The sequence below is a fragment of the Coffea arabica genome, chromosome 3c (genome assembly GCF_036785885.1).
Source record: "Coffea arabica cultivar ET-39 chromosome 3c, Coffea Arabica ET-39 HiFi, whole genome shotgun sequence".
Classification (NCBI taxonomy): domain Eukaryota; kingdom Viridiplantae; phylum Streptophyta; class Magnoliopsida; order Gentianales; family Rubiaceae; genus Coffea; species Coffea arabica.
In genome coordinates, this window is record NC_092314.1 from 52501 (window position 1) to 66232 (window position 13732).

Consider the following 13732-nt stretch of genomic DNA (forward strand, 5'->3'; position numbering starts at 1 on the left):
AACCCTAAACCCTAAACCCTAAACCCTAAACCCTAAACCCTAAACCCTAAACCCTAAACCCTAAACCCTAAACCCTAAACCCTAAACCCTAAACCCTAAACCCTAAACCCTAAACCCTAAACCCTAAACCCTAAACCCTAAACCCTAAACCCTAAACCCTAAACCCTAAACCCTAAACCCTAAACCCTAAACCCTAAACCCTAAACCCTAAACCCTAAACCCTAAACCCTAAACCCTAAACCCTAAACCCTAAACCCTAAACCCTAAACCCTAAACCCTAAACCCTAAACCCTAAACCCTAAACCCTAAACCCTAAACCCTAAACCCTAAACCCTAAACCCTAAACCCTAAACCCTAAACCCTAAACCCTAAACCCTAAACCCTAAACCCTAAACCCTAAACCCTAAACCCTAAACCCTAAACCCTAAACCCTAAACCCTAAACCCTAAACCCTAAACCCTAAACCCTAAACCCTAAACCCTAAACCCTAAACCCTAAACCCTAAACCCTAAACCCTAAACCCTAAACCCTAAACCCTAAACCCTAAACCCTAAACCCTAAACCCTAAACCCTAAACCCTAAACCCTAAACCCTAAACCCTAAACCCTAAACCCTAAACCCTAAACCCTAAACCCTAAACCCTAAACCCTAAACCCTAAACCCTAAACCCTAAACCCTAAACCCTAAACCCTAAACCCTAAACCCTAAACCCTAAACCCTAAACCCTAAACCCTAAACCCTAAACCCTAAACCCTAAACCCTAAACCCTAAACCCTAAACCCTAAACCCTAAACCCTAAACCCTAAACCCTAAACCCTAAACCCTAAACCCTAAACCCTAAACCCTAAACCCTAAACCCTAAACCCTAAACCCTAAACCCTAAACCCTAAACCCTAAACCCTAAACCCTAAACCCTAAACCCTAAACCCTAAACCCTAAACCCTAAACCCTAAACCCTAAACCCTAAACCCTAAACCCTAAACCCTAAACCCTAAACCCTAAACCCTAAACCCTAAACCCTAAACCCTAAACCCTAAACCCTAAACCCTAAACCCTAAACCCTAAACCCTAAACCCTAAACCCTAAACCCTAAACCCTAAACCCTAAACCCTAAACCCTAAACCCTAAACCCTAAACCCTAAACCCTAAACCCTAAACCCTAAACCCTAAACCCTAAACCCTAAACCCTAAACCCTAAACCCTAAACCCTAAACCCTAAACCCTAAACCCTAAACCCTAAACCCTAAACCCTAAACCCTAAACCCTAAACCCTAAACCCTAAACCCTAAACCCTAAACCCTAAACCCTAAACCCTAAACCCTAAACCCTAAACCCTAAACCCTAAACCCTAAACCCTAAACCCTAAACCCTAAACCCTAAACCCTAAACCCTAAACCCTAAACCCTAAACCCTAAACCCTAAACCCTAAACCCTAAACCCTAAACCCTAAACCCTAAACCCTAAACCCTAAACCCTAAACCCTAAACCCTAAACCCTAAACCCTAAACCCTAAACCCTAAACCCTAAACCCTAAACCCTAAACCCTAAACCCTAAACCCTAAACCCTAAACCCTAAACCCTAAACCCTAAACCCTAAACCCTAAACCCTAAACCCTAAACCCTAAACCCTAAACCCTAAACCCTAAACCCTAAACCCTAAACCCTAAACCCTAAACCCTAAACCCTAAACCCTAAACCCTAAACCCTAAACCCTAAACCCTAAACCCTAAACCCTAAACCCTAAACCCTAAACCCTAAACCCTAAACCCTAAACCCTAAACCCTAAACCCTAAACCCTAAACCCTAAACCCTAAACCCTAAACCCTAAACCCTAAACCCTAAACCCTAAACCCTAAACCCTAAACCCTAAACCCTAAACCCTAAACCCTAAACCCTAAACCCTAAACCCTAAACCCTAAACCCTAAACCCTAAACCCTAAACCCTAAACCCTAAACCCTAAACCCTAAACCCTAAACCCTAAACCCTAAACCCTAAACCCTAAACCCTAAACCCTAAACCCTAAACCCTAAACCCTAAACCCTAAACCCTAAACCCTAAACCCTAAACCCTAAACCCTAAACCCTAAACCCTAAACCCTAAACCCTAAACCCTAAACCCTAAACCCTAAACCCTAAACCCTAAACCCTAAACCCTAAACCCTAAACCCTAAACCCTAAACCCTAAACCCTAAACCCTAAACCCTAAACCCTAAACCCTAAACCCTAAACCCTAAACCCTAAACCCTAAACCCTAAACCCTAAACCCTAAACCCTAAACCCTAAACCCTAAACCCTAAACCCTAAACCCTAAACCCTAAACCCTAAACCCTAAACCCTAAACCCTAAACCCTAAACCCTAAACCCTAAACCCTAAACCCTAAACCCTAAACCCTAAACCCTAAACCCTAAACCCTAAACCCTAAACCCTAAACCCTAAACCCTAAACCCTAAACCCTAAACCCTAAACCCTAAACCCTAAACCCTAAACCCTAAACCCTAAACCCTAAACCCTAAACCCTAAACCCTAAACCCTAAACCCTAAACCCTAAACCCTAAACCCTAAACCCTAAACCCTAAACCCTAAACCCTAAACCCTAAACCCTAAACCCTAAACCCTAAACCCTAAACCCTAAACCCTAAACCCTAAACCCTAAACCCTAAACCCTAAACCCTAAACCCTAAACCCTAAACCCTAAACCCTAAACCCTAAACCCTAAACCCTAAACCCTAAACCCTAAACCCTAAACCCTAAACCCTAAACCCTAAACCCCAAACCCTAAACCCCAAACCCCAAACCCCAAAGCCAAAAAAAATTATATTTTGACCATATAATTTTTATAAAATTATATTTTTACCTCATATTTTGGTGAAATTATATTGTAACCTCTATATTTATCCTAAATTATATTTTTTACCCCTAATTTTTTACTAAATTAGGAATTGACCACTTTAGTTTAGTAAAATTTCAAATCGGCATCAATATTTTGTACAAATCTATATTCATTCATAAACTTTAGCTAAATTGTAAATAAACCCATATTCTTTTGCTTACTTGATAATTTTGAATTTTTTACATCCTTTCTGTAGTCCATCACACTCAAAAACTGAGTGTTGTTTTTGTGATATCTCAGTCATTCTAATTTTATGAATGTTAATTTTTTTGATATCCTTTCTGTATACCCTTCTTTGTAATATTTTTTCTTCTCCTCGTTAATAATAGTGGAAAAGGAAAGATTCTACATAGTATAAAGGCATTTACAATGCTCTTTTTCGAGCACTTGTCTGCTCCAATAATTAAATGAAGCTCAATTTTTCCTTTTATATTTAAGGGCATGGCTTCATTTTATAATATTTTCATTTTTTTTTTCTTAGACAATTATGTTATAATATTTTAAAATCGAATTTAGATCTTTTTTTCTTTTTTATAAACAATCAAACCACTTTGCCAATTGTACAACAATCTTGCGCAATAATATGTAAATTAGTTCTTCGAGAAGACTTGCGTTTGTTTATATGTGTGTTGGAAGTTGGAACTAATCATCCTACGATATTTCGTCTGTAAATTACCAAATGTCTGATTGTTTATGAGACAATAATAAAGTAATATTATGGATAGGCCATTTCCTATTCCTAATTTGGGAGTTTAGGATAGAAAAGAAAATAATAGAAAGCTTAGGTTATTTCTTTCCACTTTTGGAGAGTAGTTTTTTTTTTTTTTTACCAACGCATCCTTCCATTTCGTTTCTTTTCATTTCCCGCCGTATAAAACCCCCAAGCAAACCAAAATAATCCATTATCCATCCTTTCTCTTCTTCTCTCTCCATTTTTTTTCCCAGCCAAACACAAAAACGTAGGATAAGAAGATCTATTTAACAAAAGACAGATTGATCACATCTTTCGTTATCTACTTCAGTCTTTTGCTTCCGTGGTGTGTACATCAACTCATCCATCGCTACTAAATTGCCATCTTCAATATGCTTTGTGAATGAAAAAGTTGCCGCGCCTGTGGTCTGTGATCCACAAAGACTGAAAGATTACTTCGTGATGCAAAATGCAGCTTTAAATTTTATTTCCTTATGAGTAGAAAATGCAGGAAGATGAAGCTGAAAGGAGAATAAGTTAGACGTAAAACACAAATATGGTAGCTTTGGTTTTTGCTGCTGTGTTAACAAAAGTGTTTTGATGTAAATTGGTCATGCAAAAGGAATCTTGATCGGAGTGTGTCACTAATATTACAGAAACTACATTAAATTAGCCACCAGCATCACATGAAACCTGAAGGGGGCGCCCTATAAATTCCCTGGACGTTTCGTTGCCCCTGGGTTCTGAATCTCTGCACTTATGTTCTTCTGCATTTCCACATCTGTACAGATTTACGTGCCATTTCCTCCAACACGATGTCAAGTTTTTTCTGCTTACTGCAACTTAGTGAATTGTGTCTTGAGAGTTAAAAAGAACAGGAGATACACTAACACTGCAGGTTGGATCCCGACTTGGACTTGTCTAATATTGACCACATCACCTGAACATCCTCGTACGCGCAAGCCATGACTTCCACCTGAAGATCCATTACACGCTTCTCATGTCCTGCAGCTGCAACCGCATATTCATGTCGTGCTCGTAGAATTGAGATCCCAACAAAGAAAGTGTGAGATGGAATGGTAGATAGAATTATTTGGAGAGGACTAGCTAATAATACTGGTTACCTATACGTTGCTTGGACTTGTCGTCTCTCGGAGATTGCTGATTGAAGAAAGTACGAGCTTTCCTGAACGGGGAGGAGATTGTTCGAACCCACGAAGTCATGCTTACTACCTAGTGCTGCTGTCAAGAACTGATCATTGAATGTTTTAGTGGAACGGTTATGATTTATGAAGCACACCACCACAGCAGCCCCAATGCCGAAGGTGACTTATAACCCAGAGCGGAAGAACAGTTTGACGTTAGACCTGGCATGTGAACAGTCGGTTGCTAAATTATAAAAGGGAAGGCGAGATCCGTGAGATGAGCTCTCTGACTTATAATGCATTCCTACACCACTTCTTAATTATAACTATCTAATCTTCTAAGATTTTGCTGCACATCATTCCTTGGCACATGGAGCACGTCTGAAGACCCGTACTTTCTGGTGAACATGGCTTCAAGATTAAGGTCCCCTGCCCTCCCTTTCAAGTTCTCCACCCTCCTCCCTTTTGCTTGCCCCCCTCCCGGTAGGAACACACACAGACAATCACCATGCCCGCTGGTGAAGAAATACATAGACAGCAGCATAACATTAGGCCTCTTGGTATCTGAATCTTTAACGAATATCAAGTCGTTTATTAATAAAAGTTTGCAAATGATATGTGACTCATCGACATCAAGTCGATGATATCGTAGTCTGACTGAGTACATGACTCGTCCATGGACAACACAGCCGAGTACATAATTTATACATAGACAACAGAGCCTTAATGTCAAATTTAACTAACGATTGTCCACAAAACAGAAAGACAAAGCTTCCTAGTAGAAAGAGTTTTGGAAACGAGAACTTTCTGCAAACCCGACTCGCGAATTACCAAAGTCAAAGACAGTATGATAGGCACCCAGGAACAGATTTCCAAGAACCCTGCAACCAAAGACTTTGTGCTTGTTAACCAACACCACAAATGTAGACATATGAAGAAAAAAATATATAGGAAGAGTAGAATTCAAGATGCTCATATGTGCTGCGAACATCAAAAAAAATAACCGAGAAGGTAGGTACTCTCAGATGTCAACTTGGCACCCAAAGTCATTGATGAAGTTCAGATTGCATACCAGAGTGGGCCCTGCGGCTGAGGCACGTCCAAAGGCACAAAACCACTAAGACAGACTGCAGTGAGGTTTTCTTCAATTCTAATGGTGTACTACAAGTACAACAAACCAGAGGATATAGTCAAAGTATAACTCACCATTACACCTCGTCTCCAGAATGCTAAAAGAAACACAAGTAAACTCTCTCATTTGAAAACGGGATTTACCTCTAGTGGTGAAAGGGGGAAGGATCTGTTCCCAATTGTAACTGATATAGATGGCAAGGTAGCAACACTCTCACAGTCAACAAATGCTCGACCAGTTGGATTTGGGAGCTTCTCACAAAGCTTAAGAAATGAAAGTATTAGAAGACATTACCGCAAATGAGTTTTGGCAAAATGTTGTGGACCTGAAACGAAATGCAGTCTACTCAAACATTCACCTCACTAACATATTTCAACACATGGTCCTTTGTTTTCTTTTTTCTCAACTCTACTTGCATCCAGAACACAGCCATCTCACAGAATGGGCACAATGCATTTTCATCAGCTGCTAAGTCATCCACACTTGAACTTGTGTCCACCAATTTGATGCCATGGACATTTTCAGTTACATTCAGTATTATAGTATAATTGCCAAAGTGCTCGCTTAAGGTGTTAATGCACAAAAAGAAGAGAATCTAACCTAAAGTTCTCAGAACTCTTGTACAGACAAAGCCCAATATGATTACATAACTTCTTGGGCTCCAACTGTAGAAGCAAGAAGACAAATGCATAAAAATACGTCATGTCAGCATAAGCAAAAACTGAAAGAGAAAATAAAGTTAATATGAGTTCCCAAAAAACAAATTTGAAATGACTAAGAAGAATAAAACTGAGGAACAAAGGCTAGATGGCAGAGAAGCTAACCCCTGAAATTAACTTCTCCCATATCAAATCGCCGTAAGAGGACACAATGCTTTTGCACTCCAAGCTCACGACTCCTTCTGCTCCAATTGCGTGGTTAATTTGAGTCAAAATAGTCTGGAATGGAGCTTATACACATCAATGAGAAGTATAACACTCGGATGATATTGGTGAAAAAGCAAGATAAATTGAATGCATACCGTTGGACCAGCAAGAAAGGAGGTTCCTGAGTCTACAATGGCAGCACAACCATCCCGGCAAAGACCTAAAACAATTTAAACTTTATGAAACATTTCATTTTCAGACACGAGAAAACATGACAATAGATTCATAACTTTCCTTCACAATATCATCATTACACATTCTTATATCATTTGAATAAGTTTTGACCCAAAATATGACTGGGGAATATATCAGAGAATTTATTTGTATTCACAAAAGTTACACTAAAGTAAATACATGCCGAGTGGGAAAATGTGCATAAGTACATCAGCTAAAGAAACCAAGTGAAAAGCAACCAACCAAGTTCTGTTTCTGTTTACGCAATGGAAAAAAGAAGTCAGAAGGGGCATCTTCAAAGAGCATCCTTTTGCCAATTTTTAAGAATGATTTGACATTGCAAGGACATCCGCAAGGTAGTTTTTCAAGTCATAATACAACATCAGATAAAGGACATGGTAAAAATAAATTGTTAATCTTTTTCTGCACAAGAGGGCAACTAGAGTGACTGGGATACAAACTCCCTCCCACCAGCATGGTAGAGCCTTGAGGGATTACACATTGGCCACTAGGCTAGCCCAAGAGCTTAATCTCGACTTGAATCAATCAGAACTTATCTTATATGATTTGAAGCTTTTTAGTAGAGTCCTCCTTTCATTTGTAGTTAATTCAGGGACAAAAACAAAATCCTCAGAATTGATAATGAACTCAAATTTTAAACTTCAACCACACCCTATCTACTGCAAATAGCAAAATGGCATACTTAAAAGCTTTCTTATCCACCAGTGATGAAGAAACAACCTATTAGTCGTCTCCTAAAGGCTTATCTACTAACCAAAATCTGAACAATCCAAGCTATCTTAAATTATTTTTCTCTTCTTTAAGTTTCTCTTATTTTCTCTCAAAATCTCAACACCTAACTATGGGTTGGATTTTGTCAAGTTCAAATGGACATTTCCTCCTGTTTTAAAAATATAATGACAATCTCTGGCATATATCAGGGGACATAACTCTTATGCCAATTCATCAACTGCTAGCACAGGTAACAATTACTGGCTTCCTAAAAGGTTCTGACATTACAATTACTTTCATAGCTAGCTTCCTAAGAGTTTTTAACGCTAGAATTACCTTCAAATATACTAGGGATAAATAATGTAACTATGAGTTAGAGGTTTTTAAGACTTTATTTTAAACGAACAATTTCAATAAAAATAGTTGCAAAATGAAACATTAAGGTAGATTAGTTCTGCAATTCAGAAAAACCTGCATGGGTGTTAGCATACTTTACATCTGTTTTGGCAGACACACATTCTCATATTGTCTTTTAAATAACGCTTGTTTGGTGAGTATCTAAACTGCCCATAGTTAAAAAAAAACATTGAAGCTCATTCCTAAGCAAAACTAATAAACGGTATATATAGAAAAAAATGAAAAAAGTAAAAAAAAAAAGGGAAAAATTAAATTAAAAACTAAATAGTGTCAGGTGTCTTTCCTGCTCAAATTATCCAGGATATAATAGGATAAATAAATTGGCACAATGTCTCACCTTATTAATGCCAGTGCTAATGGCAGACCCCTATGTGTCAATATAACAAAATTCATGCTATAACTAAATTATGCAAGTTAAGGTTTTATATATACAAAACAAATTCATGAATGCATTTTCTTTTTGACAGAAATTAAGTTTACACGTTAGGGATAACATTACGAATTCCATTTCTGAAATAGATAGGTAACAATACGTAGTTAATGTGTCAAAGTTTACCGCATAGGGGAAAAAATGGAAAAACAAAAAGTGACAAAATTTAACACCAAAAGCCAGGCTGGTGCTTTAAATATAGGAAGGTTTCTTAGACGCTAAAATATAACTTTAACAAGTGAACTGACAAACGAATTGAAAGCTTTATATGTACTCCAACCCTTTGTTGTCCAACATTGCTGAAAAAAGAATCATCACCCATCTCCTAAAAGCTTTACCCAGGAGCCAAACACCATTTGAGGCCTACTCATATGGTTGCTGAGTGCTGACCACAAAGTCCTCAGAATCTACCTCCCAGTGTTGCAGTTTTATAAGATTTTCTCGTTTGACTTCAGAAGTATATTGATCATATAATTTTCCCAAAAACGGTATATATCTTTCACAATAGTCCAATTAGTACCAGAGCGAATCTTGTGTTGCCCAAAGCTACTAAGCATAACTAGCCCTTGTTTAGTTTTTTATAAAACATGTTAACAGCTTGCCACAAGGTGGTGGCCCACAGTCGAAATCATGACATAAAGAAAGAGAATAATATGTTTATGCACATCTAGTAGCTATTAGTTTAATAGCCCGTCATCCATATAAAAACATACATAATAAGAGTACTTGTTCACATAAAATCATTTCCACACAATAACCTCACAAAATATTGGCATAAAATTTTCAAAAACAAATTTGAAAACAGCTTAGGTGTTGAATGTGCACCAGAAACAAGCCATAATTAACTTCAAAATGATCAACATATTATGGAACAAAAAGGCATCACCTGTTGAATCACTTCCAATAAGTACGTCCCCAACCTCAATCTGTGGCATTTAAGATAGCTAAGGTCAATTTCCACAACTGAAGTGAACACAGTAAGACTGGTCTTCACCCTGGTTGAAATAATTGTATGAAATTAACCTTTGGTGTTGATTACCTGCCAGTAGCCACGTTGAGTAATTGGAACATAAGTATGATGACCCCTGAAGTGTGTCCAATCAATACCCCCAAAGATAATCTCACCTCCTGTATTTGACTTAGGATCTGTATTCAGCGAAAAGGAGAATAACTTTTGGGTAACAACGCCTTGTAGCATCATATTGTACCTGCAATCATCATGTAATTGTGCTTCAAACTTCCAAGAAAATTAAATATTGTGACCACAAAAGAACATTACTCTTCATCTTTAACCATCTACCAGGCACTTATATCTCAACCATGTTGATAAAACTTCATCGTGATTGCACTGAATTTTACCTAACCAGAACTTGATGCAAGATACGCCCGATGATGTGCAAATTGAAGGTATACAGAGAGGATCAAAAATAATATATTCTCGGAGAATTTTAGGGATCATCCCAGGTCTTTATTTGTTCCCGTTACTAAGGATCCTTGAGCTAAATATATATGAGAAACCATTCTGGTAAATAATGAAAAATGACATCAAAGAAACACTAGTTTGTTGCCCTTGATGATAGGGCTAATGTCAAAAAGGATTCCTTTGCCCCAGATGAAGAGGAAGCACATGGCAGACAGAACTGACAGAAAACGAAGTTGTTGTACTGAAGCAAAAAATGAGAGGATAATGACTGAATAAGCATGTTAACCTATATAAAATACTCAGCCAATGATGGTTCAATACCATATTTCTACTTTTGAGTTAAATAAAAGACAAGCATACGTAACAATAATTAGCTTCAGCATCTTGTTGGTTAAAGCCACATCGTGCTTGAGCCATCACAACAACAAATTGCAATACCCCCAAAAAAAAAAGTTTAATGAATATATCAAGCATAGTATACCAAATTGGAGTTACACGTCCAATAGCAATGTCCTCAAATCCAAGTCCAAGTATCCCATCAAATTGTGCAACTAAGAACGTGAACAGTCCTTCCCATGTTGCCTCAGTGAACACCTAAGGAACTATAGCTTTCAGAATCCAAAATTTCAATCTAAACCAAAAAGCCACAGAAACATTATCAGGAAAACAAGCTATCTTGCACCTGTTCCTTAATTGTGATACCTCCAAGTCCTGCATTATCTCTGCTAAAGAATCCATAGATGGATCCCGAGCCATAAGGGATTTTGCAAGATTTTCCTACACCAGAAACCTCACGCATAGGAGCCAAATTTGTACAAAAGCACATAGTACTTGCATACATAAAAGAGTGGTTCAGAGTAGCACATTTTATTTACCAATTTCTGTATATGTGCTGGATTGCCTTGACCTATACTTGGAGTGTACATAGCATGCAACCTGAAACAAATAATGCTTTGTGATGTTGTTTCAGGGGTGGAATGAGTATTTCAAATTATACATTGACTTGACTTACAGAAAAGAAGCATTTTGAAGATGGGACCCAAAGATTAGCACTGCCAGTATCAAAGACAACATCAAAATGTTGTGGTGGTGTACCGAGACTAATCTCACCATAATACTGCATATCCAAGTAGTTCTTCAGATACACAACATTTCGTTCTAGGGATTCCACGTGGCCAGTGAAGTTTCCCAAGTGTCCGGCATAGATTGTTGCCGCATGGATGTTGTTAAGATTCAAAGGCCGCTTCTTCAGAGCGATCCTCAGTATCCCATCAGACGGAAGGTTGAAAGCAAGGTTGCCGGCTCCAAAAAGTAGAAATGCTAGCACCAGTAGGTTTAGCAGCATGATGGTCTGATTGCCTGCCACAGTCACATAATGGTTCTAATATGAGATAGGTAAGAGTTTCTAGACACTCGATGAGCTCTTGTGCTTCTTGAAAGAAAGGCCATTTACAAGGCTGTGGTCAGCTATTTAGGCACTCTTAAAGTCTTGCCCAAAATTATCTCCGCATTCAACACCATTACGCCGAACGAGACCAATACGATTACATACGTGGTGTTGAGAAGAACAATTACATGGGTTGTTGGCGTGGAAGGATATTATGTCATACAAATATAACGATTGACAAGAGGTAGAATACAGGAACTTAGAATCCATCAAAGAGATTGATGAGCTTTACCTCAAGTACAGTGGGAAGATGTCGAGCTCAACAAAGGATACAGGAAGAAGGCATCTGAGAGGCACGAATTCAACTCTGTAGGAGGCTCAGGGGTTATAAGATGGCATAGTCGTCAACGACGGATACATATAAATTGGTGGCGCCACTAGATTAGAGGGTGCGACATTAAATTGAACTTCATCGAATGGGTTCAGTCAAGGAAATTACTAGACAATTTCGCAGGAGAGACGTGGGTACATGACATGCGTATGCAAGAAAAAGGTCAGGGCCACTGAAATTGTAGCTTGTAAAGATGAAATTTCCGGGCCGTGTCTTTTCTGCTCTGCTTAGCATGGTCAATTCAAAGTTGAAAGTACCCAGATGACAGGACAACGATGTGCGGTGGAAGCGGAACCAGCAGCACAGATGAATGATGATGTGCGTCCTTTTCCGCTATTCAGGAAGGAGTAAAGAGGCGTTGATAATTGATAACTAACTAGTAATACATAGTACTGCGTTAGGCATATTCTCACCTACTGTTTTTAATGCCGGTGGCAGCTTCCCGCTTCCGCTTGCAGTAACTAATTTTGCGAGTTTCACAGCGGAAGGAAAGAAAAGACACGAGTCCGGTCAGAACCGAGTATTTTGCCGTCCCTCCTCTTGTGGACTAATTGCATTTTCCCCCAAAAACTCTTTAAGTCAGTTGCGAATTCCCCCTCATCTTTCGGTTGAACCATTTTAGCTCCTTGGATGCCAATCAATACGACCGAACCAGCCAATACTTGCCAAGAATGGATTTCATACACAGTGCTTGAACATCAATGCCCAAATATTTGGGTGCACAGCCTTCTTTGTGAGGTAAGTCTGACTTACCAAAATAACAAAAGGATAGGGTATTATTTGAAATTTTATTTGGAATAATTACTGTAGCACTTTTTGTAATGTGATATATGTGAAATAAAAAGGTAGTTGGTAATACAAAAAGGTGAGTTAGAAAATGTGTTTATAATACAAGCAAAATATTATTTGGAATTTGTTCACTGTCCAAACAAACCATTGATTCAATTCCTTCTGTCAAAATCAAGACAAAAGTAAAAAGTTTTCACAATATTTTCTTTTTTGTTTTAATTGTATAGTTTTTCTTGTAGTTAACTAAAAAAAGAAAATACATAAAATTGCAACCCAATAATTGAGAAGTATCAATAAAAAAGGTGAAAAAAATAAATAAAACCTCTGCTGCACAAATGTGGGCAGTAAAAAATAAAGTCATTAAACATGTAAATGATCACAGAGTATTGTAAAAGAATACATGAAAACAAGCATTGAAAAGGGAAAAATATTTAGCATCTAAAAATAGACATCACTACTGGATAAAGTGCAAAATTAGCATCTTTTTTGAAAGAACTTATTTTATGAGAAAATAAGGGAAGTATGATGACATCCCGAATTTTGAAGAACGACGAAACGAATAAAGGACAGGAAAAATCTAATCCTTTTTGAGCTATCCAAATGTCAAGGACATGTAGATGATAACCATCATCTACTAGTTTAATTTACTAAAACGCTCTTGGTCATTAGCCATTAAAGTTAAAAAGTCACAATTGGTTCTAGGAAAAATTGCGGAAACCTCCCTTGATGTTTCTAACACTAGCACTCACATTCCTAATGATTTAAGAGATAGCACTGATCAACCTTAAACTTAAGGATTCTGTCGTATATTCAATCCATGTTAGAAAATGTGCCATTAAAAACTTGTTTTAAGGAGTGAGATGAGAAATTTATACCATATTTGCCCTTCGTGCTACTTGCCAAGTAGTATTAGCAAAGGAAAGACAAAACACCAGAAAACTATTAAGAATAAAAAAACTTCAAGGGGTGCAAGTGCAAACCATTTTAGTTCACCAACGACACTCAAAACATTAGTTGAAAGTAACAGCTAGTTAAATAGCTATACATGTAGGTACTTACAATAGCTTATAAAGGAAAATTTTGACATATAAAACTCTCCTGCAAACAATGACCAATACAACATATTTATACAAGCAAAGTCAATATAAAGAAAACTTCTTTCTACGCACAAAGCAGCAAGTCTTAAAGTGATGATATATCATCC

At 37.8% G+C, this 13732-nt stretch overlaps 2 protein-coding genes across 2 annotated transcripts; both read right to left on the reverse strand.

Annotated features, from left to right (window-relative positions):
• Window positions 1-4128: 4128 nt before the first annotated feature.
• On the reverse strand, window positions 4129-5174 carry LOC140037477 (uncharacterized). The gene is made up of 2 exons (XM_072081560.1): window positions 4707-5174; window positions 4129-4587 (listed from the first exon to the last, which is right to left on the reverse strand). Exons 1-2 carry the CDS (start codon window positions 4804-4806, stop codon window positions 4469-4471), a joined length of 219 nt encoding a protein of 72 aa, XP_071937661.1. The 5' UTR covers window positions 4807-5174; the 3' UTR covers window positions 4129-4468.
• A 118-nt stretch (window positions 5175-5292) lies between these two features.
• Window positions 5293-12120, reverse strand: LOC113733812 (aspartic proteinase A2). Its single transcript, XM_072081559.1, has 14 exons — window positions 11641-12120; window positions 10974-11320; window positions 10837-10897; window positions 10644-10738; window positions 10443-10555; window positions 9578-9746; window positions 9425-9464; window positions 6881-6945; window positions 6684-6797; window positions 6460-6524; window positions 6218-6347; window positions 6003-6122; window positions 5800-5888; window positions 5293-5608 (listed from the first exon to the last, which is right to left on the reverse strand). The coding sequence occupies exons 2-14, from the start codon at window positions 11304-11306 to the stop codon at window positions 5503-5505; spliced, it is 1500 nt and encodes a 499-aa protein (XP_071937660.1). The 5' UTR covers window positions 11307-11320; window positions 11641-12120; the 3' UTR covers window positions 5293-5502.
• Window positions 12121-13732: the final 1612 nt, after the last annotated feature.